This window comes from Danio rerio, chromosome 5 (assembly GCF_049306965.1).
Source record: "Danio rerio strain Tuebingen ecotype United States chromosome 5, GRCz12tu, whole genome shotgun sequence".
Taxonomy (NCBI): Eukaryota; Metazoa; Chordata; class Actinopteri; order Cypriniformes; family Danionidae; genus Danio; species Danio rerio.
In genome coordinates this window covers 65,176,685-65,203,415 of record NC_133180.1, presented here as the reverse complement: position 1 = coordinate 65,203,415, position 26,731 = coordinate 65,176,685, and the positions used below count along the sequence as shown (strand labels likewise).

Genomic DNA, 26,731 nt, shown 5'->3' with positions numbered 1-26,731 from the left:
TGCCATCTCCGCTCTCATAACGCGGTGGCTGGCAGCACCGTGGGAACGCATAACCTCATCATCCGGTTCCTCAGGGGCGTTAAGCGAATTAATCCACCCCGCCCCCTCTCATGCCCTCTTAGGATCTCGCCCTCGCTACACAAGCCGCGTCAGATCCCTTCGATCCTCGACTCAGTATCTTTCTGTCCCTGAAGACAGCTCTGCTGGTCGCGTTGATATCGATTAGAGGGTCGGGGACCCGGAGGCATTTTTCGGTCAGTGACTCGTGCCTGTAATTGAGCTGGCTTCTCTCACGTCCTGAGACCCCACCCGCGATATGTGCCCAAGGTTCCTACCACTCCGTTTTAATACGAGGTAGTGAGCCTGCAAGCGCTGCCCTCGGAGGAGGCAGACCCAGCCCTTTTTATTGTCCAGTTCGCGTTTTGCGTATTATCCGGACCGCACTCAGAGTTTAGATCATCTGAGCAGCTCTTCGTCTGTTATAGCGGTCGGCAGCAGGGAAGTGCCGTACCGAAATAAGTTCCCACTAGATTGTGGATGCCTTCTTTCACTATCAGAGCCGAGATGAGCCGCGTCCCCCGAGAGCGCGTGCGCACTCCACTCGGAGCTTCGCATCCTCTCGAGCGCGCGCACGCGGCGCCCCTCTAACAGACATCTGTAGAGCTGCGGGCTGGGTGACACCCAACACATTTGCAAGGTTTTACAATCTGCGAGTGGAGCCGGTTTCCTCAAGGGTATTAGGTAACCCTTGGTGATTGAGGAAACAATTCGGTAGGGTGTTGAAACACGCTTGCTGCGCCATTTTCCCTAACACGGAGATACGTGCGCCTTTTTATCTGTCAGTAAAGTTCCCCGTCAGGTGAGCCCTGCAGATTCCTCCGTGGCCCCCAGCACTGACTCAGCGGAGGAGTCACTTGCTGGCCCACTACGTTGTAGGTCTGCCCGCTGGTCAGCCCGCGTTTTGGGTAAAGGTGCCTGTTATATGCGTGATCCCCACTAGGCGATCCCATATGCTTATTCCGCCACGGTTAAGTCCCCCCCCTGGGCGGACCCGTGTCTTCCCTCCCCGCTAACCACTCTTTTGCTATGCGTACTCCCCCTTTTTAGGGCTAGTCCATATGTAAATTCTGCCATCTATCCCCCCTTGGGTAACGGATGGCCTCCGCAGCGTCCTCCCTATCGGGATTGCACGCTTCCCAACGTACTGTCGTATTCCTAGAATTATCTAGATGCTCACGACTTCCCAAAAAATATATATAAATCCGTAAAACTTCTGTTGAAGTAGGATAAATTAGGGCCAGGGACACGTTGGAGGACCGCGCCCCCCATGATGTGGGTGCGTCACGCTTGCTTGACTATCTCCTCATCGGGGGTGTTGGTAAGGTGCAGTCATTATGGCGCTTTCAATGGGCTCCCAATGCGTGGATTTTACAATCAAATCCACTTATAGTGCTGAAGTTCCCCCCGAAGGGGAACGTTCGAGGTTACTAAAGTAACCCTTCGTTCCCCGAGGAGGGGAACGGAAGCACTATACTCCGTCGCCATAATGACTGTCCCTTAGCTGTTGAAAGTCTCTTCAGCTTAAAAAGGATAGCGTCTGCTGGCGCCAGGTGAGCTTATATACTCAGTTGATTGCTTATGCCGCTCACCTGCGCAGGCTTGCGCTGCCAATTCTTTCTTAATTGGCCCGTTCAATACTCTTTCAGACGAGTAGCTTCTGAACCGAACCTCCCAATGCGTGGATTTTACAATCAAATCCACTTATAGTGCTTCCGTTCCCCTCCTCGGGGAACGAAGGGTTACTTTAGTAACCTCGAACGTTCACCAGCGAACAACCACGAGATGTCGCTGGTAAACACACACACTTAGAACTACACTTTTCCTGGACTACATTTTCATACATGCACTTCTCCCTGACACCCATGCTCATTCATTTAGCTTGATTACATTTACACACCTGAGGACTTTCAGAGACTGATTAACACACACTATTTAAGCCACACATTCACTCCTTCAGTTTGCCGAGTCTTGTTTATCTGTAAGGTGACATTACAACGCGTTTTCCCTGTCTTGTTATCTTGTGTACCAACCGTTAGCCTTGTTAGCCTCTTTGTCTTTGCCTGCCGCCTGCCTTTCTGACCTCTAGCCTGTATTGGACTGTGACTCTGGATTGCCCTCATACATCTGTTTGCCGGTATTGACCATTGCTTGCCTGACTATTCAAATAAACCTGCATGTGGATCCTACCTTCTGTTGTGGTGTTACTCCCCGGCGTTACAAGTTCCTACTCTTATCACCTAGAAAATAGGAACTTTTTATTTTCCGTCACTCTTAGTACATAATGTAACTACAGAAGAATCTATCACTGAAAATAGGAAAATATATAAACTCTCTTTTTTTTATTTTTTTGCGAGAGATGCTAATGGTCTAATCCAATTGAATGATTTATACTGAGCTATGCTAAAAGTGTTCCCGCCAGACCTGGAAACTGGCTGAATGGATTCAAAAATATTAAAATCTTTGTAACTGTAAAGGACTTTTTGTAAAAAGTTAAATGATCCTATTTACAATAAAGGTGGAGTGAAGTTTTAAAGCTATAAAGATTAAATTATCTGTTCTTTAATTTGCTCTCCGCTTTATTTTTCAAATAGACTTACTCATATTCGCTGTGTTTAGATTTGTCAGGCCCCAGGCGGAACCAGCCCTCCTCTTGCAGTGCAGACTGAAGCTTATTGATGTTGAACAGGACCTGAAGGAAAACAGAAGCAGCACACGTCAATCGACGTGACAATTAGCTGTCAAAGCAACCGAAGCTAAACACAGCAATTGGGACACTTATTATTGGGCGACAAAGGCAATGTCACAGTGAACATCTGTCAAACAGAGAACAAATGAAATACAATGAAACACTGACTACGCTTCAATTATTTAGGCAACTTCAGGATACGCTGAATTGACAAGTAAGAAATATTTCATCAATTATATATTATATAAATATATTTTTTTAATTAGTTTTGCTTGTTCGTACTAATATTGAAGAGTTCAGATGCAAAAACCTAAATGCCATCTGAAACTTTCTTCTAAAATGAGCATTTTTTGCAAACTCCCGTTTGTATGTTCAGTAAATCCACTTTTATGGCAAAAACAGGTTCTTTTTATTGCCTTTAAAGTGAGAATAAGTCAACAAAAATATTGGAGGCTGAGAAAAATGCTACTTTTAGAAGAAAATTTCAGACGGAACTTAATTGTTTAATGTTCAATCCACTTAAATTTGTAGATACAATTAACATCTTAAGGCCCAATGTGTTTTTTACACGCAATTTTTATTTCTTTTTGCTATTTGGGCTTATTGGAACCTGAATAGAATAAAACCTATAAAGTATCAACTTTTACAACGATGTACTTTTAGAGATAACTGATATTCCATCAGTTATTTTTTCCCCAATTTCTGTTTAATGGAGAGAAGATTTTTTCACCACATTTCTAATCATAACAGTTTTACGAACTCATTTCTAATAACTGATTTATTTTATCTTTGCCATAATGACAGTAAATAATATTTGACTACATATTTTTCTAGACACTTCTATACAGCTTGAAGTGACATTTAAAGGCTTAACTAAGTTAATTAGGTTAACTAGGCAGGTTAGGGTAATTAGGCAAGTTGTTGTATAATGATGATTTGTTCTGTTGATCATCAAAAAAAATGTAGCTTAAACAGGCTAATAATTTTGTCCCTAAAATGGTGTTTAAAAAATTAAAAACTGCTTTTATTCTAGCCAAAATAACGCAAATAAAACTTTCTCCAGAAGAAAAAATATTACCAGACATACTGTGAAATTTTCCTTGCTCTTTTTCAACATCATTTAGAAAATATTTTAAAAAGAAGAAGAAAAAAGGGGGCTAATAATTCTGACTTCAACTGTAAATAACATATACATTTTTTTAAACATATTTTGACTATCAGAGAGTAAATACAACCCCCCCTCCCATTTTGGACAGTTAAAATAGTGTTTGTGACATTTCATATGCTGCAAAACAGTTGCAGGATGACAATGTATGTCTGTAACAAAATAAAAACATTTAAAGTATTTTAAATAGCTACTTAAGAGCTAAAATGTGCTGTCCACGTATGTGGCCACTAAGCCCTAGGAGGTTAAGCTAATTTAATCGCTTTGTATTGGGACAATGTGAATGGATTGTGTGGAGCCCTGCATTTGTTTTAACCGTGTAGCTTTTCCATTATACTTTATTTATTTTAAAATAAACCCAACAGGCACAGCAAATGAACTAAATTAATGTATTTTTCTTTTGTCATCCAAATAGCACTATAATTTAAAAAAATGGTTTGTTGTGCACTTCCATTCGCACTGTTCCCAGCATGAACAGGGTCTAAATAATGAGTATGATTGCATTGTTTGACAGTTTACCTGTTTCATTAACATTTTTCCTCCAAATAAGCCCAAAACTGAACCAAAACAATTTTGATTTCGAACACTTTATTTGAGCAACACAAAAGCATTAATCAAACATAATACAGTTCTTTATTTATTCATTATTATTGTTTTATTATTATTATTATTTGTTGTATGTATTTTTTTGGATCATTGAATTGATGATAGCAACATCTAATTACTGACGCTGTTAGGGAGGGGAAGAAAAGGGGACATTAAAAAGGAAGTAAAAATGTGTACACTGATGGTACTGTTAAATTATTGAAGAAAATAAAAGATTTGAATCATAAAAAATAATACAGTGCTTGTTGAATGAACATTTCTTTTTTCATTTATGTTGTACAAATGTGACATTCTTTGCATTTATTGCTTCCTCAAGTTTAGTTAGTCATCATGTGAGTTCAGATCAGTTAAAGGAAAACTTTCGTGACCCTCTTTCTTGAGGATATGCATGCTTGACACGTAAGAACAGGTTTGTTCTTGCATGTAATTTTTGACCACAACATTGTTCTGAACTATGCGATGTGTAGCTTATTTGTAGTAACTTTTTTTGTTTTTTATTTTGTTTTTGTGTTTGTTTATTTTTTGTTTATTTCTACTTATGCTGTATTTTTTCAAATAGAATAGGCTATTGTTCCAATAAATCACTTATAAACTGCAGAACACATTTTTTTACATAAAAAATTGATGGAGATCAAGGTCCCTAAATGCAATTTGAAAGCATAAATAAACTGAAACACCAGTAATTCAAAGGCTACAGAGAACTGTTAATAAGAAATACTTTTAATGGAATAGTTCATCTAAAACTGGACATATTGTCATCATTTACTCGTCCTTCACTAGTCACAAACATGTTTGGGTTTCTTTCTGCTGTTGAACACAAAACTAGTTGAAATATGTAGGAAACCTCTAACCATTAACTTCCATAGCATTGTATCTTCCTGTTACATAAGTCAGTAGTTACAGTTTTCTATCATCAATTAAAGTATCTTCTGGAAACAGGAATCTCACAAAGATTTGAAACCACTTGAGTGCGAGTAAATGATGGGTAAAATGTTTAGGTGAACTATTCCTTTAATGAATAACAATACTGTCTTTATTTGTGCTCCAGATTAAAGTTCTATTTATTTACCCTGTAAAGTGTAAGTGAAACTACTGTGCCTTTCATTCAAAGTACATTTTTATATTGGATTAAAAGAAAAAATATGGTTTTTAATTTTACCCTGTTTTATCCAATTTGCCATAAAAAAAAAAAAAGAAAGCTCAAGTTTTTCTCAAAGTAGTATCTTTACTTTAAACCGGCAGTTTCATCCGAGTCTAAACTATAATTTGGGAGAAACTGATCAATTCAGCTGTAACAAATTACAGTAATTTTATTAACTTTGATTTGATCTTTTTTTTTTAGTATATAAATTTTCCCATAATGAAAATCAATGTTGTACCAAAATAAAAATGTAATGTGTGTCTTTATAGTAAACAACATTTTTACTTTGGGTGATTGTAATTTCTTTTCTGAATACAAGAAATGTGTTTAATTTAGGTTAAATTCAATTTTAAAGTTTGAACCAAAGTAAAATTATACTTTGAGAAAGTCTAAACATTTTATCTGTAACAAATTCCACTGCATTTTTTTGAAGTTGGGTGCAACGTATGTTTTAAATGATAATTTTGGCAAATATTTTAGGTTGAACCATTTCTAATGTTAGTGTATCAATCTATACATCACACAAAACTATTAAATGACTTCAGATGACTCATATTTATTATCCTTTTTTTAAGTTTGACAAATGCAGAGATGTTTGGAAAAAATAAATATATTTTTGGGTCCCACAGAAAGCACATCATGTGTGTACCAACCTGACGCCCCATTCACACGGGGCGTCAGCGCTTCCTATTCACTTTGAATGGGTGACGTCAGGCGTTGCCGAACTGCATTGTGGATCCGTCTGCGCCGCTAGAGAGGCGTTGCTCGCTGCAGAAGTTGGGACTAGCTCAACTTTTCAAGCGCCGACGGAAGCGTCAGCCTATCAGATCGCTGTATGCAAATACACCAGCTAGACAGTGGCCTATTGCTGACTGAATTTCATTGGCTGACACTTCTATGACGATTGCGTTAGCCCCAACTTCAGACATGCCTTCAGTCAAGCGTTGATGCTGAAGCCCCATGTGAATGGGGCCTTACAATGAAAACATGATGACATTTAGGGGAACTTTCCCTTAAAACACACTTTTTTGTACTACTTATTTTAATCTTCTACGGTATATTTTATGTTAAGTAAAGCAATTCAAAACATTCTCTAATCCAAGGATGCTTAAACTCAGTCCTGGAGGGCCGATGTCCTACACATTTTAGTTCCAACCCCAATTAAATACACCTGGAACAGCTGATCAAGCTCTTTCTAGATACGCTAGAAACTTCCAGGCAGGTGTCTTGAAGGAAGTTGAAGCTAAACTGTGCAGGACACTAACCCTTCAGATCTGAGTTTTGGCACCCCTGCTCTAATCCAAATCTCCTAATGCTAATCCATGAAATGTTTTGCACCTTATATAAAAGTCTGTTGTTCTAAACATAGTAAACAATATATTTAATTCATTCATTTTCTTTTCAGCTTAGTACTTTATTAATGCGGGGTCGCCACAGCGGAATGAACCGCCAACTTATCCAGCATGTTTTTACGCAGCGGATGCCCTTCCAGCCACAACCCATCTCTGGGAAAAACTATATTTTTACTTTGAGCAATTGAAGTTTTTTTTCTAAACACAATAAATCATTTTAATGTAGATTAAAATAAATATTACAGTTTGAACCAAAGTGTAATTATATGTTAAGAAAGAACAAATTACTGATTTTTTTTTTTTTAAGTTGGTTCAAAGTATATTTTTTTTAGTAGAATTTTTTGTAATTTTTTTTAGGTTGAACAATTCCTAATGTTAGTGTATCAATCTATAAGGATATGTATTATCCTTTTTTTAGATCTTGACAAATGCAATGATGTTTGCAAAAAATACATACAGTACTGTCAAAAGTTTTGCTGTTTTACTGATAGTACAGTGGATATATGTGACCCTTTAGCATTAAACCAATCATAAGTGTAAATTATCTTTCAGTTTATGAATGGATTGTTGGGATAGGAGTTAGGTTAGGTTAGAGTTTAAATTATTTTGGTTTAATTGTTTGAGACATGTGAAAAACAGTGTTGAAGAGAGGCTATTTGTCCTGGATTGAGCTTACTTTCAACCAGTGTTGTTAGCAGTAATGTCTGAATTGAAGGAATTGTGAATGTTAAAAAGTACAGATAGGTTTTAATCCATTATGCCATTCCTTCTGGAAAAGATTTCAGTTTTAATAGTTTTTTTTCAACATTATAATTGGAGTGACATCCTATTTGGAGAAAGAAAACAGCTGATGAAACACAGACAGTCATGAAAGGGCCTCCACAGAGTCCAGACCTGAATATTATAGAGGCTGTATGAGATCACCTGGGGCCTCATGTATCAACGCTGCGTACGCACAAAAACTTTGCGTACGCCAGGTTTCACGCTCAGAATCACTCCCGTTTAGATTTACTAACAATGAACTGAACGTGGGATTGTGCGCAGGTTCACGGCAGCTTTCTGGCAGGCGTACGCACATTTTTTGTGCGTGTCTGTTTTATTTCCATTGGCGACTCCTAGAGGCAGTTGTGTTAAATTCTTCTCTACAAAGTGTCTGATCCTTGCAATGGCAGCTGTATGAGACGGGTTCATATAGTAGGTATGTAAGATTTCCATATCATACAGTTGACCAGCTAAACATTAAAGCACAATTTGCAGCGGTCGCCTGTTTTCCCAATGTAATCTGAGCAATCTACTGCACGCACATTGCTATAAAGACACTATCTGAAGATGAATTTGCATGCGTGAATCAGAAACATTTCCATTCAATAAATGTGCAAATAAAATATGATGCTTATTGATGCACAAACTTATTGATGATTCCTACTTGTCTTTCTCGTGATAAATAGTGGGCAAAATCTGATATGTAGCGGGGAAAAAAAGAAGAAAGAGTTCATCAGACGCTGGATTCGAGCCGAGTTTATGCTCGAACGTGTCAGTGCATGATCACATGCCTCTTATGAGGTGCGCCACTGAGACTGCTGAGGGTGCTGCAACATTTTACAGATATAAACCACACAATTTTTTTTTTAAATGCACTCAGTGCGATGTTCAGACCCAACTGTGTTAACCGTATCAGCTAAACTCTCCCACTCTATTTTTTTCTTTTGTTGTTAATTCCGGAGAACAAACTTGCAAATAACACCGCTTTTCTCCGGTCTACCTCCGAAAGCAGCACCTCCAATTCACATTCTGTTCAAAGTTTCTCTTTTTGCTTGATTTTGCCATTGCTTTTTCGTTGGGTTTTGCCATTAGCATAGTCATTAGCATATTCATACGGGGGAGGAGGCAGGGAGGGGTTTTGCGCTCGTGCATGTTGCGCTCAGTTTCACGTTCATTCGGATGTACAAAAGAATATGCGTGAGATTCGGCGTACGCAGTGTTTCATACATCTGAATTTTTTTCTGCATACGCACATTTACAGCTTTGTGCGTACGCAATGTTTTAGTAAGATTTCCACGCAAGTCTTCGTACATGAGGCCCCAGGACAGAAAAATAAGCTTTAAGACACTATAAATCTAAAGAGGAACTCTGGAAAGTGCTAAAAGAAGCCTGATATTACATAACACATTATTTCAATGGATATATGTGAGCCTTTAGCATAAAGCCAATTAGAAGTATAAATCATCTTTGAGTGTATGTATGGATTGTTAGGTTAGATTAGAGTTTGAGTTGTTTTGGTTTATATGGTTTAAGACATGTAAAATACAATGTTGGAGAGAGTCTGTTTGTCCTGGTTTGAGCTGCTTTTCTACCAGTGTTGCTAGCAGTAATGTCTGAATTGATGGAATTGTGAATGTTGAAAAGTATAAATAGGTTTTAATCCATTATGCCATTCCTTCTGGAAAGGACTTCAGTGGTAATAGTTTCATTTTCAGCATGACAATGACCCTCTAATTGCAGTGAAATCCTATTTTGAGAAAGAAAACAGCAGATGAAACACAGGCAGTCATGAAATGGCCTCCACAGAGTCCAGACCTGAATATTATAGAGGCTGTATGAGATAACCTGGACAGAAAAATAAGCTTTAAGACACTCTAAATCTAAAGAGGAACTCTGGAAAGTGCCAAAAGATACCTGATATTACACAGCACATTATTTCAATGAATATATGTGACCCTTTAGCATAAAACCTTCTTCTGCATAAAATTTTCCTTCTGGAAAGGACTTCAGTGGTAATAGTTTTATTTGCAGCATGACAATGATCCTCTAATTGCAGTGAAATCCTATTTCGAGAAAGAAAACAGCAGATGAAACACAGGCAGTTATGAAATGGCCTTCACAGAGTCCAGACCTGAATATTATAGAGGCTGTATGAGATCACCTAGACTGAAAAAGAAGCTTTAAGACACTCTAAACCGATAGAGGAACTCTGGAAAGTGCTAAAAGAAGCCTGATATTACACAGCACATTATTTCAGAAAATATCAGGACAATTAGTTTTGCTTGGTGCCAAGGGAAGCCACATTAAACATAGACTTTAGCTTGAAGATGAAATGTTGTGCTGTTGTTGGTTTTTTGTACCTATTTGCTATTTTCTTTTTATTTAAGTTTGTTTTTAATAAAAAAACTGCTTGATAGTATCTTGTGCAAAAGTCTTAAGCCACCAAAGCTGGTATAGTGCCTAGGACTTTTGTACAGTGCTGTATATTTTTGTGGCCCACAGAAATCACGTGTGTACCAATCTTACAGTAAAAACATGATGACATTTAGGTGAACTTTCCTTTAAAACACACCTTTTTTTGTACTACTTATTTTAATCTTTTATGTTAAATAAGGCAAAGGCGAAGTCCAAAACATCCTCTAATCCAAATCTCTTAGTGCTCCATGCAGGAAATGTACTTCACCTTTCCCAGGAAGTCATTTCTGCTGACCAGATCCCAGTCCCACACCTCCACACTCAGTAGACTGTCAGTCAGCGCCTCGTCCAGTTCAAACTCAAAACTCTCGTTCCAGCGAGGATAACAGGACTTTTTAACCACCTGGAGGGAAGCAGAATCAAGGTTAACAGACCTTTCTAGTGTGGAGTGAGAGGCTTACAGAAGTACTACATCCTTACCGAGCTCTCATACGTTTTCCCATTGTATCTCACTCGGACAAAAGGATCAGAGGCCCCATTGCGATCCTTTTTCGCAAGATCTCTAGAAATAAAGCCGAAAGTACATGAAGCTATTAGACGCAAATCCAAACACAGCTTATGAAGATGAAATCTCCCAATCCCCATTTCAGCAGTCCATGCCTGATTCACATACACTGAGAACATTTTATTTTTGTGCATGGCTGGTTATATCTGTTTCTTTATGTTTGAATAACACACAACACTACTCGTGACTGCAGATGAAATAAAAATAATTAGCCCTCCTTTTTCTTTTTCAAATATTTCCCAAATTATGTTCAACAGATAAAGGAAATTTTCACAGTATTTCCTATAATATTTTTTCCTCTGTAGAAATTCTTTAAGTTGATTACTAATAATAGTGTCTTGAAAATGATCTAGTCAAATAATATGTACGGTCTGTCATCACCATCAGTCATCATCAACAGGAAGTCGGATACTTTCTGATTTCCTCTGCCAAAAAAGTGCAGATTTTGCCATTTCCAGGCATTGTACTGTAACTCCTCCTAGAGATTTTATCAGATCAACACCAAAATTGATATTGTTATCTAAAGGCCTTGACGATGTTAAATTGCGAAGATCCATAGATATATACATTAGATATTGCCTGGCCTATTGTTGTCTATTGGACGGAATGCGTCAATAGTGCCGCCATCTTGCTACAGGGTAGCGCTCCTTTGAAATGAATGCGGGACCAAGGTACAGTGGAGGACTGTGGCCATCCAAAGCCAGAGATATACACATATACACATATATCTGTGATCGGAAGGTTTTCCTGGATGTTAGTATGTAAATTTTTTTTTCTAATTACGAAAATTATAATTTTACATCACTTTTTTACATTGATGTATCAGTAACCGCACGGGCATTCCTGACAAAAAGCTTGTGTTTGTGTGTACAGAAATGTACTATTCACCCTGCCTGTTAAATTTGATCTAATCATGTCCTGAAACACACCTCCTCTCCTGCTTTTACTTCTCATACTGACGGAGGGAGAGACTCGTTTGTGAATGAATCCCCCGAACGACTCTTTCACTAACGTTAGCCGACAATAATACAAGTTTCTGGCAGCGCAGCATCTCATTGTCATAGTTCTTTTGAATTGTTTGCTGATTTTATTCAACAAAACTAGCATAAGCCGAGTGTTTAGTGCGAGTTGGAGCTACTTTGCCATATGATGAATGCAGTAAGTGACTGTTATCATCAATAACGTTACCTGATTAGCTCAAAAGTTCTGAACATACAAAAACAGAAAAAAACTTAATATTACCTAAGAAATGTTCTGCCTTTGTGCTTTATTTTCTTTGTTTGCTCGTTACTACACCCGTAGACAGCGCTAAAGTCCAGCATCTTCACGTAATAACACTGTCTTGACTAGTGCAGTTGAATGACATTTGTCCTGGGAGCACTGTACCAATGTGGCGGCGCTATTAACGCATGCTCAGGGTCCCTATGCGATATCTAGTGTATATATCCATGGTGAAGATCTAGAGCTTTCGTCGAAGGGTGTGTCACAAACTTAGATGTTTCGCTATAAAAAAGGAAGTTTTTATAACTCAGGCATGTGTTGTCTGCCTTAAATGTCACATGTTTGATAGGAGTCCTGACATGAGCGTTTACATGACAACATCTAGTTACAGACATAGCGCCACCTGCTGGCAACAGGAAATGACAAATTTTACAGTTTAACAAACTTCTCCTAGACCAGGGGTCACCAATCTCGGTCCTGAAGGGCTGGTGTCCCTGCAGGCTTTAGCTCCAACTTGCCTCAACACCTGCCTAGATGTTTCAAGTATACCTAGTAAGACCTTGATTCGCTTGTTCAGGTGTGTTTGATTAGGCTTGGAGCTAAAATCTGCAGGACACCTGCCCTCCAGGAACAAGTTTGGTGACCACTGTCCTAGACATTTCATCAGATCCAATCCAAGTTCTGTCAGTCTAATCCTAAGGCCTTTGTGATGTTAAATTGTGAAGATATAGAGTTTTCATTGAAGGCCTTGTCAGTGGCAGACTGACAAAGATCAGTGTTTTGTCATGGAAAAGGAAGTACTTATAACTCAGCCACACAATGCTCGATATGCATGAAAATTTACAGGTGTGATGAGATTTCTTTGCTGAAGACATCTACATGCTAATATTGAGTCACAATCATAGTGCCGCCTGCTGACAGAAGAAGGTTTGGCATAAAGCTGTGATTTTCCCAGGTTTGTTTTATATTTTAAAAAAAAAAAGTAATATACCGGATGAGACGTCTTTCTAGTAAAGTAGTAAAAGCTAAAGCCTTTCGGACCATTACTAAATAGTTAGCCTCTACTGACAGACCAAAAATGGCCAGAAGTGGATTTGTATCCAGATCTATGTTGAAGGCATTTTTCAAAGTTTGCAACACTTTTTTTTTTCTCTATAACTTATCTCTCAACACTGGCTCCCTGTCAAATCGAGAATTCATTTTAGGATTCTCAAAATGTTTTTTTGTTCACCGCATGACCTTAAAAAGAGACTTTGAAACCTTACAACCCTAGTAGGAATCTGAGATCCTCAAACCAGTTCCTGTTAGTTGTTCCTCATTCTAGATGGAAGACAAAAGGAGGCTGTGTTTGTAGGGTAATTGCTCCCAAATTGTGGAATGCCCTGTGGAGACTTTCAAGAAGCAGCTGAAAACTGACCTGTTCAAACTTGTCCATGTCTAAATTGTTTTTGTTTAATTACTATTTATTACTTTTAACCGCACTGAAAAAAAATGGATTTATTTTTTTATGTAAGTGAATTTGAACAAACTAAATACATTCAGTAATGTTCAACTTAAATACTTTGTTCAAATTCAGCCAATATAAATTGTTTTCAACCACTTACCTTAAAGAAATCAGTAATTAATCTTTTTTTTCAGCGTTAAAGGTGCTTTGTTTGTCTTTTAGCCCTCATTTAATAATTTAGCTGTAAAACACTTTGTGCTGGATAAGTTGGCGGTTCATTCCGCTGTGGCAACCCTGAATTAATAAAGGGACTAAGCTGAAAAGAAAACGAATGAATGAATGAATTTCATTAAGCAGAAAAATTTGGTGCTGCAATCCAACAAAATCTTTGTATTTTTGTGATTTATGTGCGTTTTTACTTATTTACTTGTTTATTTAATGACCTGAAATCTGAAACCCAACTTGTTTATACAGTATATATAGCTAATTCAACTCCTCACCTTGCCTCTAGGACCTGGCAGCACAGTTTCCGTGGGATATCTCCATCTCCCAGCACTGAGATCTGGAGGTGAATCTCCCCTTGCACCTCCTCATCTGGGTCAATCTCTGTTAGGTTCATCCATCCGTCAACACCTAAACACAAAATGACAAGAAGCTGAAAAAAAGAAGAGCTCATATGTCCGCCTCTGATGTTCAAATGAATAATTTAGCAGGCAATCAAGTTATGGCGGTGGGCTAAGTTCAAGGACAGAGACCCTAAAGCGGTCTAGTGCACAGGGCTAGGAGTGTTATTATGGCTTCCACTGATCCAGAACATTTTCGTATATCTGCAAACACACACAGGCGACCTGATAAGGGAAGGTCAGTAAGTACATACACACACACAAACCCACAGCGGGAAGGCCTACAGCTGGGATAAATGTAATATATTGTGCCCCTCCACAGGAACTCTAGCTTTAAGAGGCTTAGGTTAATAGAATTAATGGCCTTGCTGTATTTCTACAGAATAAGCTTACGGCAGACCGAGAACATTCACTAACATGATAAATGTTCCAAAAATGTGCATTACGATATGAAGGACTGACTAAGATGTACTGAATGCAAGTATTTCAATGTATTAATACATTTCCTATAGCTTGCCTGAAGAATTTTTATTTATTTATTTATTTATTTTTATTATTAAAGAGCTCGTATTATTATTACTATTATTTTTAAATAAGCTTCCCTGCAGTGTGTCACATACTGTAGCATTGAGTGAATGAAAACATCCAGCTGATGTTTAAATCTGAAAGAGCACGGTGTTCAAAAATGATTGATTCTTTAATGAAATAGTCGACTCAGAGTCGAATAAATGAATTGTCCAGGGTTTGGATCTTTTGCCTAAATGCGTCGCCGTTGATACGGTACATCACCAAATATGTAGTACCGGATTCGGTAAAATATGAACGCGCCTTTACGTTCAGACACTATCAGAGCAACTGGGATCACAAGACTGATCATGATGCGAAGATGACGATCACTGACAGATGGAAATTCAGCTGTGGGGGATAAAGGGTTGAAGTTAATTTTCACAACAATACCACAGTATTGCCAACCGTGTTCTGTGTTTGTTCCTGTCATTTTTCTGTTTTGATACAATAACCTATGCTGCAACGCAGAGTTCGCCAGCCGTTTGCTATCAAAGAAGCAGCAGAGACTATCGTGTATGGAACTTTGATTTTGACAGGGACTTTGTCAGTGACTGTTGCAGTTAAAATGTACCAGTTTCTTCTTCCTCAGGATCTTAACATGTAAGTGTAATTAATATTGTTGCCTCGTTTTGTGTAGTTTACAAAATATGTATTTAATTGTTTGTTGCAATTGTAATTGCTCCACGCAGCTTGTAATCACTTATCTAATATAGATCAGCTTGTACTGTATCTCTCAGGTTAAATCTGTATGAGGCTATTCGCATATTGCGTCCAAAAAAAGTTAAAAACGCAACGTATGCTTCTCCTTTACAGATCTAAATGCTCTTCTGAACCATCAGCTGTTTCTCATATGTGAAGCGCGGTCAATTTTCAAAATAGTTCAACTTTTGCCGCTGTGTGGATTAATACTGAATGTGTGTCGTTGTTATTACGTGGGGTTAGGGTTAAGAGTAAAGTAATATACTGGTGTTTAACTGCATTGCTTTATTGCATTCCTGCATTGGGCTCACACACTCTGTGTGCTACTTCATTGTTGTTTCTCATCTCATGCTAAACCCAGTTGACCGATCACAGCAGACTGGGTCATCGGACCAATTACAACAAATTAGCCTCATGCAAAGAAGGGGTTTGGGAACAAAAGAATCGCTGAACAAATCATATCAGAGTCGTTGGGATAATTAAGCAAAAATAAATGCAAAAAAAATAAAAAATTATAAGACAATGAAAGTGTTTTTTGACCTTGCATGCATATCTGCCTGTTGTTGTAGACCCCTATTTGGCCTGGATTGGTTAATCAGGAGGACCGGGAGAATTCCCGGAGGACCAGTCTGTTTTTTGGCATGCCTAGCTATCTGCACTCTTAGCAGTCGCACTTTTTAAAATGTATTTATTTAATTGCTTGCTTGGTTGCTTGTTTGTTTTTTTTATTTATTTAATCATGGTTTATTCATTATTTTGCCACAGCTCCACTCTTATTATTTAGTTTCTTGCAGCCCCATGAGCAGATGACCATGAGCCCCATAATGCAGCCTTAATAATGACGTTTTCATCATTCGACTGCCCAACAGTGGCACCTTGCTCATCAGCAAAATCATTTGTTAAGCGATATGCGAGAGATGAAAAATCACGCAAAGGTGGCACTGAAAAGGCCAGAATTAACATAGCTGAGTATATTTTTTGTTAAAACCAGTGGCAGTAAGAGTTCAACAACACATGAAGACGGTGAAACAGCCGATAAATTAACATTTAGCTAGTTAGGAGCATTGCAAAACAACTATGTCTGCAAACCACCGTTTATCTACTGAATATTTTCTTGTACTGTAGCTCATCAGCAGCAGCAGTCAACTGTCCAGTTTGCTGCTAACAGTGAAGAGCAAACAGTGAACACCACAAAGCACCAGTCATGAGCCCAACACACTAGAATGGGCAGGTAGGCTATGTCATTGTGTGAAAATTAGAATTTGAATAATTATTATTATAATTAATGAATATTACACCTGCTTAATGAAATCAGTTGATTCACTACATTAATAAAGCTGACTTAACTTGGGCAGAAAGCTAAAAAGGGGGAAAAAAATGAAGCCATCATTAGAAAGTAATACTGTGGTTAAAAATGTCAGGCATGTAACAGTGCAATACTTGTTTTATTTTTTAATTTATGTTTAAGGACTGGATATCTGTGAACAATTTAGCACAGAATATATATTCAGATATTGAAGAAAAGGACATTGTGAAGTTTTAAAGAGCAGTGTTGGAGATTTAGCTACCCTTTAATGTTCTAATATGAAAAATATTATATATATATATATATATATATATATATATATATATATATATATAAGTTAAAAAAGCAGCTGTTTCCTTGAAAAAGACATGATAGTGTCATTAGAGAATTCAATACATTTAATTTTAATGTTTATTTTATACATATAGCATAATATATATTTGTATTTATTTGATATTTTTCCATTTCAATGTTTGGATATTTATGAGCACTAATTCTTACAGAAAATAGATTCTGATCCTGTTAAACATTACATTGTGTTAACGTTTCAACCAAATCTTCACTGTGAAGTACTGAATTGGAAATTAAGTTATTTTAATATAGTCAGTTGTGAACTGAAGTGGGCCGCTCTAAGCCTTGAAACTCCAGAGCTGAAAAGGAGTCCCACTCTGGCCCTGCCCAAAACCAAAATATTACCTTTTATAATGCAAAATAGGGGCTCTTTAAGGTCTTGGGACTTTTTTTTTTTTTGCTGGCAAAAGAAAAAGAATGTGGTTTAAACACTCCAGAGAGACTCTCTTCTGTTCTATGATACATCAAATTTATAAATTGTTCAGGATTTGATTGTTGATTGCAGTTTACTTGATGGCCACTAGTGTCGCTTGTAACATAGGTTTGCGAAAACTTTACATTTTAATACATTAAAAGGATAGCTCAGTCAAAAATGAAAAGGGCCTCATCATTTACTCTCCCTCGTGTGGTTTTAAACCTTTATGAGTTTCTTTCTTCTGTTGAACGCAAAATGCGATATTTTGGGCTGATCTCATGAGAAAACGTAACTGTTTTACTTTTTGTCAGCTTGGTGGTTAATTCAACAAGTTCAGTTGTACAAAAATGTACAATTTTTAAAAAGAGCAGCGCCAACAAACCCACGCCTTAACCCAATCGTCATTGGGGGATGAGCAAATCATACACTGCTCAAAAAAATAAAGGGAACACTTAAGAGACAGAGGAGACGGAGTCTACAACCCACACAAGGGGCTCAGGTAGTGCAGCTCATCCAGGATGGCACATCAATGCGAGCTGTGGCAAGAAGGTTTGCCTTGTCAGTGTCCAGAACATGAAGGCGCTACTAGGAGACAGGCCAGTACATCAGGAGGCATGGAGGAGGCTTTAGAAGTGCAACAACCTGGCAGCAGGACCGCTACCTCTGCCAGAGCCCTGTAAAATAACGTCCACCTGGCCACAAATGTGAATGTGTCTGCTCAAACGGTCAGAAACAGACTCAATGAGGGAGTTATGACAGCCCGACGTCCACAGGTAGGGCTTGTGCTAACAGCCAAAAACCCTGCAGGTCATTTGGCATCTGCAAGAAAACACCAAGATTGGCAAATTCACCACTGGTGCCCTTCACAGATGAAAGCAAGTTCACACTGAGCATGTGACAGAAGTGACAGAGTCTGGAGAATGTTCTGCTGCCTGCAACATCCTCCAGCATGACTGGTTTGGCAGTGGGCCAGTAATGGTGTGGGGTGGCATTTCTTTGCCGCACAGCCCTCCATGTGCTTGCCAGAGGTAGCATGGCTGCCATTAGGTACCAAAATGAGATCCTCAGACCCCTTGTGAGAACATATGCTGGAATCCTCCTAATGCAAGACAATGCTAGTCCCCATGTGGCTGGAGTGCATTGACGAAGGCATTGATGCTATGGACTGGCCCACCTGTTCCCCATATCTAAATCCAACTAAGCATACGTGGGACAATAAATTCAATTTCCATCGATTTTCTTGTGACTTGGGGGTCAGAACATACAATTATATATAGAACAAAGTATTTATGTGCTACTTTAGTGTTCTCTTTATTTTTTAATGAAGTGTACAACATTTTACCAATGAAATTGTACAAATTTATGCACTAAATAAAAGTTACAAATTGCTGTCAATTAAAAAGAAAAAAAGAAAAATGAGCAGACCGAAAAATGCTGGTTGCTGGGACTCATCGACTTCCTTAGCAGGAAAACTTTAATTCATTTTACTCAATTAAAATGATGAAACTGTTTGTTTGTTTAATTGCTTAATGTATAGTCAAGAGTCATTCTTTTCTCTAAAAATTTGCTTCAGTGTTCTACTTGAGAAAATGTATTGTTAAAAGTTTGGGGGAACAATACCTTTAAGTAAAAATCAGTGTTCACTGTTTCTAGGTTTCAAATGAAACAACAGGTGTTCACCAGTATGAACCACACCACACTATGAGCTAGACTTTATTGTAGGGATGTAGGAATGAAAGAGATGGTAAGGAAACAGTGGGGTGAAGGGGAAGGGGAGTAAGAAGATAAACATTGAACAGGTAGGTAGGTTGATAAAGCATCCTACAATGATGCCCAGAGACTCCAGAGGCATCTCACCCAGAGTGGGGGTACAGTCTCTGTAATATTTTACCCCAATTCAACCTAGAGTAGGAGGGAGGAGAGGGTTATAAGGATTGTTAATGGGAAGCAAGGAAATAGAGGGAGGGAGGATGAGTTTGAGAGAACGAGAAGAACAGTGCTAGAGGCTGGTCTGTCTTAAATAAGTTTAAGGGAGTAGGTGATTGGTTAAAGAGGGTATTGGTTAAAGAGGCAGTGGTCCCACTGCCAAACCTTTGTTAACTGCATTTAATATACACTCATAGATGATTCAACTAATGATCCTTAGCCAAAATCTCAGATGGCCAGACACCTATATATGTATTTTATAAATAATAACAACATCAGTGTTCAAAACACTGTTAGCTTGGACATTGTAGTGTACGCTATGAATTTTTAAAAGCTTAGCTAAAATATGCGACATGAATAAACAGCGCTCATAAAATGCAGTTCAGATTTCAATGGACCTAGAAGGTGTATTCTGTGTGTTATGACCTGATAACTAGATAAATTAATTAAGCAAGGTCACGGTTAAACAAAAATGAGGGAACAAATTAATAAAACATGGACATAAATTAATAAGTCGTGGGAACTAACTCTTTTTTTTTTTTCTCTATGTTATGTGCGGAGATCTGTCCTTTAGCAAGGAAATCAATGAAATTGAGGTCAACAGCTGTTGAAGACCCATTTTCGAAGATTATTGTGCTGAAAGCTTGACTAAAGGACCATCAAAGCACTCTGATTTTGCAGTCACTGGCCACCTCTGTAAATTTCTAGATTAATTCTAGGCTTGTTTACTCCTGCCGTTTTTCCTCTTGATTAGTATTCTAGGGTTTCACTCGTCAAGGTCCATTTTCCATTATTGCTCTGGTGAGTGGCCCAGAAATAAATTGGTCCTGCCAAGGAAAACCTTTCAGTTCAGCTGGATGTTTCTGCTGGCTTCGTTTTATTTTGTGGAACTGAATGTGATTATAGCATCTGATATCATAGATATCATATTTTAGCTCTGTGAAAATTGCATCTTTAATACACCAGACAAGAGAGAGAGAGAGAGAGAGAGAGAGAGAGAGAGAGAGAGAGAGAGAGAGAGAGAGAGAGAAAGAGAGAGAAAGAGAGAAATAGAGAGAAAGAGAGAGAGAGAGAGAGAGAGAGAGAGAAAGAGAGAGAAATAGAGAGAAAGAGAGAGAGAGAGAGAGAGAGAGAGAGAGAGAGAGAGAGAGAGAGAGAGAGAGAGAGAGAGAGAGAGAGAGATGAATTTAAACTCAAAGATTCCAGGAAAACAGCTTTGTTGTTACTTGGTATTGTTCAAAATCAATAACTTGACAAGAACGCTGAATGGAAAATCTCTATAATAGGCAGCAAATGTTCTGTATTATCCCACTGCTCAGTTCAATCATCCAACCACTGAATTTAAACGGCAAAAAAATTCATTCGTGCTGACGAATTTGTCCACAAACTATTTCCGATGGCAACAAAATCTGCTTAAATATAGGAAAACAAGGATGACAAAAGAACTACATCTTTAACATCAGCTAAATCAAGCTATTACTATAAGTAGTTATAAGTAGTTTTTAGCAACTGTCTGGAAATAAATCTTTAGCTGTCTTTTTGCAGTTCACAAACGCATTCACACATACGCATACCTGTACACAAAGCATTACCCTGTAAGAGCCAAGGCCTTTGCAAAATCCGTTTAAATAGAGTTCATTTTTTCTTCATCTACTTTTGCAGCAAATACCAACAGTTTGGCAATTTATGCCTGCAATGGGGTTATGTTTCTCAGGTGTTTTTTTTAGCACATTGCTAATGTTTTTAGAGCAATGTTCTGTGATTGCTACGGTATTAAGGGTGTCAGTTAATGAAGATACTTTAAAATAACCACATTATATATGTAATTTGATGTGTACTGACTATTTTATGAAGCTTAAAGATGTAATCAAGACATTTACACTGCAATAACATTCTGTGAGGCAAAGTTACACTAAACGGCCACTTTATTAGGTACACCTTACTAGTACCAGGTTGGACCCCCTTTTGCCTTCAGAACTGCCTTAATCCTGTGTATCATAGATTCAACAAGGTGCTGGAAATATTCATCAGAGATTTCAGTCCATATTGACATGATAGCATCATGCAGTTGATGCAGATTTGTCAGCTGCACATCCATGATGCGAATCTCTCATTCCACCACATCCCAAAGGTGCTCCATTGGATTGAGATCTGGTAACTGTGGAGGCTATTTGAGTACAGTGAACTCATTGTCAGGTTAAAGAAACTAATCTGAGAAGACTCACATTTTATGACATGGAGCGTTATCCTGCTGGATGTAACCAATCAGAAAGGGATTGACATGGTCTGCAACAATACTCAGGTAGGCTGTGGTGTTGACACGAAGCTCAATTGGTACTAATAGGCCCAAAATGTGCCCAAAAAAATCCCCCACACAATTACACCACTACCACCACCAGCCTGAACCACTGATACAAGGCAGGATGGATCCATGCCTTCATGTTGTTGACGCTAAATTCTGACTCTATTATCTGAATATCGCACCAGAAATCATCAGACCAGGCAATATTTTTCCAATCTTCTATTTTCCAATTTTGATGAGCCTGTGCGAATTGTAGCCTCAGTTTCCTGTTTTTAGCCTACAGAAGTGGCAGCCGGTGTGGTCTTCTGCTGGTGTAGCCCATCTGCCTCAAGGCTGGACGTGTTCTGCGTTCAGATGCTGTTCTGCATACCTCAGTTGTATGCACTGGATATTTCCTCTTTTTTAGACCATTCTCTGTAATCCTTAGAGATGGTTGTGCTTGAAAATCCCAGTAGATCAGCAGTTTCTGAAATACTCAGACATGCCCGTCTGGTACCAACAACCATGCCACGTTCAAAATCACTTAAATCACCTTTCTTCCCCATTCTGATGCTCAGTTTGAACTGCAGCAGATCGTCTTGACCATGTCTACATGCCTAAATGCATTGAGTTGCTGCCATGTGATTGGCCGATTAGAAATTTGGCTTATTAGAAATTTGCGTTAACAAGCAGTTGGATAGATGTATCTAATAAAGTGACCAGTTAGTGTATAACATAAATGATATTTACATTTATATATATATATATATATATATATATATATATATATATATATATATATATATATATATATATATATATATATATATATATATATATATATATATACATACACACACACACACACACACACACACACACACATATATATATATATATATATATATATATATATATATATATATATATATATATATATATATATATATATTAGAGCTGTGAACCTACACTAGTCGATTATCATGCCATCGATTCGGTTCAATTCGATATTACAGTGCATCACGGTGCATTGACGGTGCTTTCCATACACAGTTTTATATTTTTTTCACAGCAGCAGTTCTTGTATTAAAATGTTTGAATATATTTATATTTATATATTATTTGTAATACAATTTTGTCGTTTAATACAAACAGTCAGATATACAAACTGTAACTTTAAACAAAACGAGCATTAAGCAAATAATATAAACAAATATAAATATCCAGCTCAATTTCTGATCCTTGTCTAGTTCTCTTACACCTCTTTGATTGGTCACACCCTCAACAAAAACGGTCGCTATTGGCTCTTGCCTCTTCAGATAAGTGACACTCATAAGCGGCAGGCGGCAGCGGCGATCTCACAGCTGATGTATGATAGACACGGTGGAGAAAACTCTGCAGACACGCGCTCGTTTCTGTATCCAAATGTAATGCTGTAAAACAGCCGAGAGGAGAAGAAAAGCCACCCCAGCAGGTCAAATGGGCCACTGGGTGTGTGTGTATGTGTGTGTGTGTGTGTGTGTGTGAAAGAGAGAGAGAGAGAGAAAGAGAGAAATGGAGTAGGCTACTTTCATTCTCTTGATCTCAGTGAAATAGGGGCTATTGTTGTATATGTCAGTGAAAGACTGATCCAGCAAACACACACAGTGAAATTATGCACAGTTTATGAGTTTTAAGTAGTTAAAGTGTTGTAAATACTCGCGATCGCCTCCCTCTCGACAGATCGCTTATGAGGTAAATGACGTCAGTAATAACCGGTTATGATTATAACTGAACCGATACCGAATTGTCCGCATCTGCATCGCGATGCACCGAAGAAACGATTAATTTTGACACCCCTAATATATATATATATATATATATATATATATATATATATATATATATATATATATATATATATATATATATATAAACAACATGAAATCATGAATTGCAAGTAATAATTGCCTATTTTCCACCATCCTATTTGATAGAAATGCCCACTGCTATGTTTGAAAACAGTTTTCCATAGTAAAAGAACTAGTGTCGTGCACTTGGGTCTTTTTGTTTAAAAACTCAGTCAAATGATTTGTAAACTTTAATAATCTGGTTGTTACACTTTACTCAAAATTATTAACATAGAGCCAATATAGTCTGCACTTTATGGGTTATTTTCAGTCTCTCTAAATCAATCTGTATCTAGAAACAAATCTACAATAAAACATGAACAAACGAAAAGTGTCTTTCTGATGCAGTCTGGAATAGTCTTTTCCAATATTACACTGTCTAAAGCCGAACACAAGCAAAGACAGTAGAAGCTATTATAATCAGTGACTCCACATACAATGGATGTGGCGCGGATGTCCTGTTCTATTTCTGATATACTCCAAGAGCTTGCGCTACTTCTGACAAAGGAAATAATGGGGCTGCGATGCAACAATGGCCATGTCTGGTGTAGATATGGTTTTAGAATCAAAAAGAAGGCAAAGGCCGCACTTTTCTAATTGTACAAGATCTTGTTTGTCAGGGTATTGTGGAGAGAAGAGAGGACCAAATGCAGACCGCAAACCGCTGAAAAAACCCTCAAACTACCCCGTCAAGGAAAAATCCGACATTGATACAACAAGACAAACCTCACACATGATCAAGAGATTAGCAAATGACATGGAAAGAAAATAGATCAGCAAATCACAGAGAACGGCGAGAGAAAAAATAGGGAGAACAAACCAATCAAGTAATGAGGAAGGAGAGGTGGACATAATATACCAATACTAAAGTAACAAGAAGGGCCGTTGTCAAGACAATAGATAGAAGAAAGCATGGCACATAAACAAAACAAAGCCACAAAAACATGACACTAAAACAGAGGAAGAACTCTTTCATTTCTCAACTAGAATAAACAAGAGTGAAGTGATAGGACCCTTACATTGCAATCCTTAGAGGCAACTTTGTTCCTTCATTTCTGTAGTACTGTGTTTGTATCTCTCTGTTAACTACTCACAATCTAATACAAGCTATGGAAGCAATAGTTAAGTTTTCTATCCAAAGATGCGAGTTACTTATACTTATGCGCAAAACTGGAATATCGGATAAAATATTTGTGAATAAAGCACTAATGAGTCGAAGAGAACAACATTTTTACTTGATGATCAGCTACCGGTAAAAAAGAAAAATGGAATTTGCTGAGGTAGAAGAAGTCACTTTGGGCCTTTTTTCTTATATTATAAATGACCTGCGCCTCAAAAGATGAAACGAGATGTTCAAGACGGGATTTTATAATGACCAAAACAACATTTCAGATGTTGAGCAAGGTGGTCGGTCTGCTGGTTTGTCCAATAAAGATGCTCTATAACACCAATTTTTATTATCACATCATCTGTTAAATCAAAACCACATGACTTTTGACATGCATGCTGGAATTTATTCGGTAAATGTGTTTCCTTTGTACTTTATCCACATTTTATGCACATATTATCCAACACAGTTAATGCTCATTTTCAAAATGTATTCACATCTGGGCTTTTCCATTAAGTGTTTTTTTTTGCAATATTCCAAAATGTGCATACAAATAGGAGGATGTAAACATAGCTAAGATGTAAAAGGATGTGTTGATCTTCTATAATTGGAAGTTATTTCATAGCATTTTACATTACATTAGTTATTATGGAACCTTGATGTGCATACAAGGACTATAAAGTAAGTTTTCAATCCTGAAATATGTTTGTATAGACCCCTTAAATATAAAAAGGTAAAGGGAAATTTGTTTTCTCAATCATACTTCCTTCTTTTCAATAAGCCAGCATAGACATTTAATTTTAAGATCTGTTTCAGGTCAACATCAATAACGCACTCTGCCTGATTAAGACAAGTTTCACTCATCAGACATCCATTGTCCATGTATCTGTGCTTACACTTGGTGAACAGCAGTGAAACGATGACCTTTAAAGCCAATCACAGTCATATCTGTTAAGAAACTGAACGCAATGGCCAGTCAGCTCTGTTTAAGAACTTACTCAACAGTGTTTAAATGTAGGTGAGAAATATACATTTTAAAATTTAAGCACTGATTGGTGCCAAAGTCAATATCTTTGACAACCATATTATATATGTACACCAGAGGTTCCCAACCACGTTTCTAGAGCCCAAACTCCCCCACCTCACCTCCCTTTCTATTAATGTGTCCTTTGTCTCGCACAACTATGCACTTTTTAATTGTGACTTCACAGTAAACGGCTTTTGGGTCCAAGCGCTATATCAAACTGTATGTGGAGACTCAACAAATGCTAATTATTAACGTTTGCAAAGTGAGGTAATACTTTTGAAAATCATGATCGCAATATACAGTGTCTATATATATATATATATATATATATATATATATATATATATATATATATATATATATATATATATATACTGTATATATATATGCCTAATATCTGATAGCCAGAATGTGATTCGTTTTTTATAAATTGTTAAAATTTTGGTATTTGTGATGCACCAAGCCCAGAGACTGATGTGTAGACAAGGATTTTCCATAAAATTCACTTTAATGTGTGATATGACTAGAAAGTGGTACTTAACGAATATTTTCTCAATTAAAATTACCGGCTTGGTCCAGGAAACAGTATTCCATACTGCATTGATACGTCACAACTTAACAAGCATTAACAATACGTCACAGCTTAACAAGCTAATGAGTTGAATCAGGTGTGTTTGTCTAAAGCGACATGCAAAACATGTAGTGTTGGGTGGAAATCAGGGACATGGTTGAAAACTACTGATGTAGAGTCTACTTGTGTCCAACTCAAGGCCTGTGGCCCAAATTCAGCCCAGCATATCATTTTATGTGGCCCATAAAAGCATATCATTCACTCCAAATGCGAATTCAGGTATTCATGCAAGTAGATCACATACAAAGTCAATGCAATCTGGGTGACATGAATGACATGGAATACCAACTAGTTTGCTGTGAATGCACAGAATTTACTTCAATCCTATCTTCCAAGCTTTCGAGCTTAAACTGTATCTTCCTAGCTTACTGCCCATCACCCACAGACTTTTCCCACAGTTATAGTCCGATCTGTCATTGAACTTGTAACTCAAGCATTATAAGCTTGATGACAGATCTGGCTGAGATTGTGGGAAAAATCTGAATGTGCTC

At 37.7% G+C, this 26,731-nt stretch overlaps 1 protein-coding gene and 1 long non-coding RNA gene across 4 annotated transcripts in view; one reads left to right on the top strand and one right to left on the bottom strand.

Moving 5' to 3' along the window:
* The window catches only part of LOC141385635 (uncharacterized), a 118,820-nt gene that overhangs the window by 16,809 nt on the left and 75,280 nt on the right, over positions 1 to 26,731 (top strand). Inside the window, exon 2 of the long non-coding RNA XR_012406409.1 lies at positions 21,607 to 21,983. This is a non-coding gene — a long non-coding RNA (uncharacterized lncRNA). The remainder of the gene's footprint in view (positions 1 to 21,606; positions 21,984 to 26,731) is intronic.
* Positions 1 to 26,731, bottom strand: part of rasa4 (RAS p21 protein activator 4) — a 104,354-nt gene that overhangs the window by 44,246 nt on the left and 33,377 nt on the right. For all 3 annotated transcript variants that reach the window (XR_012406038.1, XM_005171995.5, NM_001099451.1), the window contains 4 exon segments: positions 13,918 to 14,050; positions 10,668 to 10,749; positions 10,456 to 10,590; positions 2,658 to 2,749 (listed from right to left, as the gene is read on the bottom strand). Coding sequence is in view for 2 of the 3 variants with exons in the window: in XM_005171995.5 (XP_005172052.2) it covers positions 2,658 to 2,749; positions 10,456 to 10,590; positions 10,668 to 10,749; positions 13,918 to 14,050 (442 nt within the window). In the remaining variant the exon portion in view is untranslated.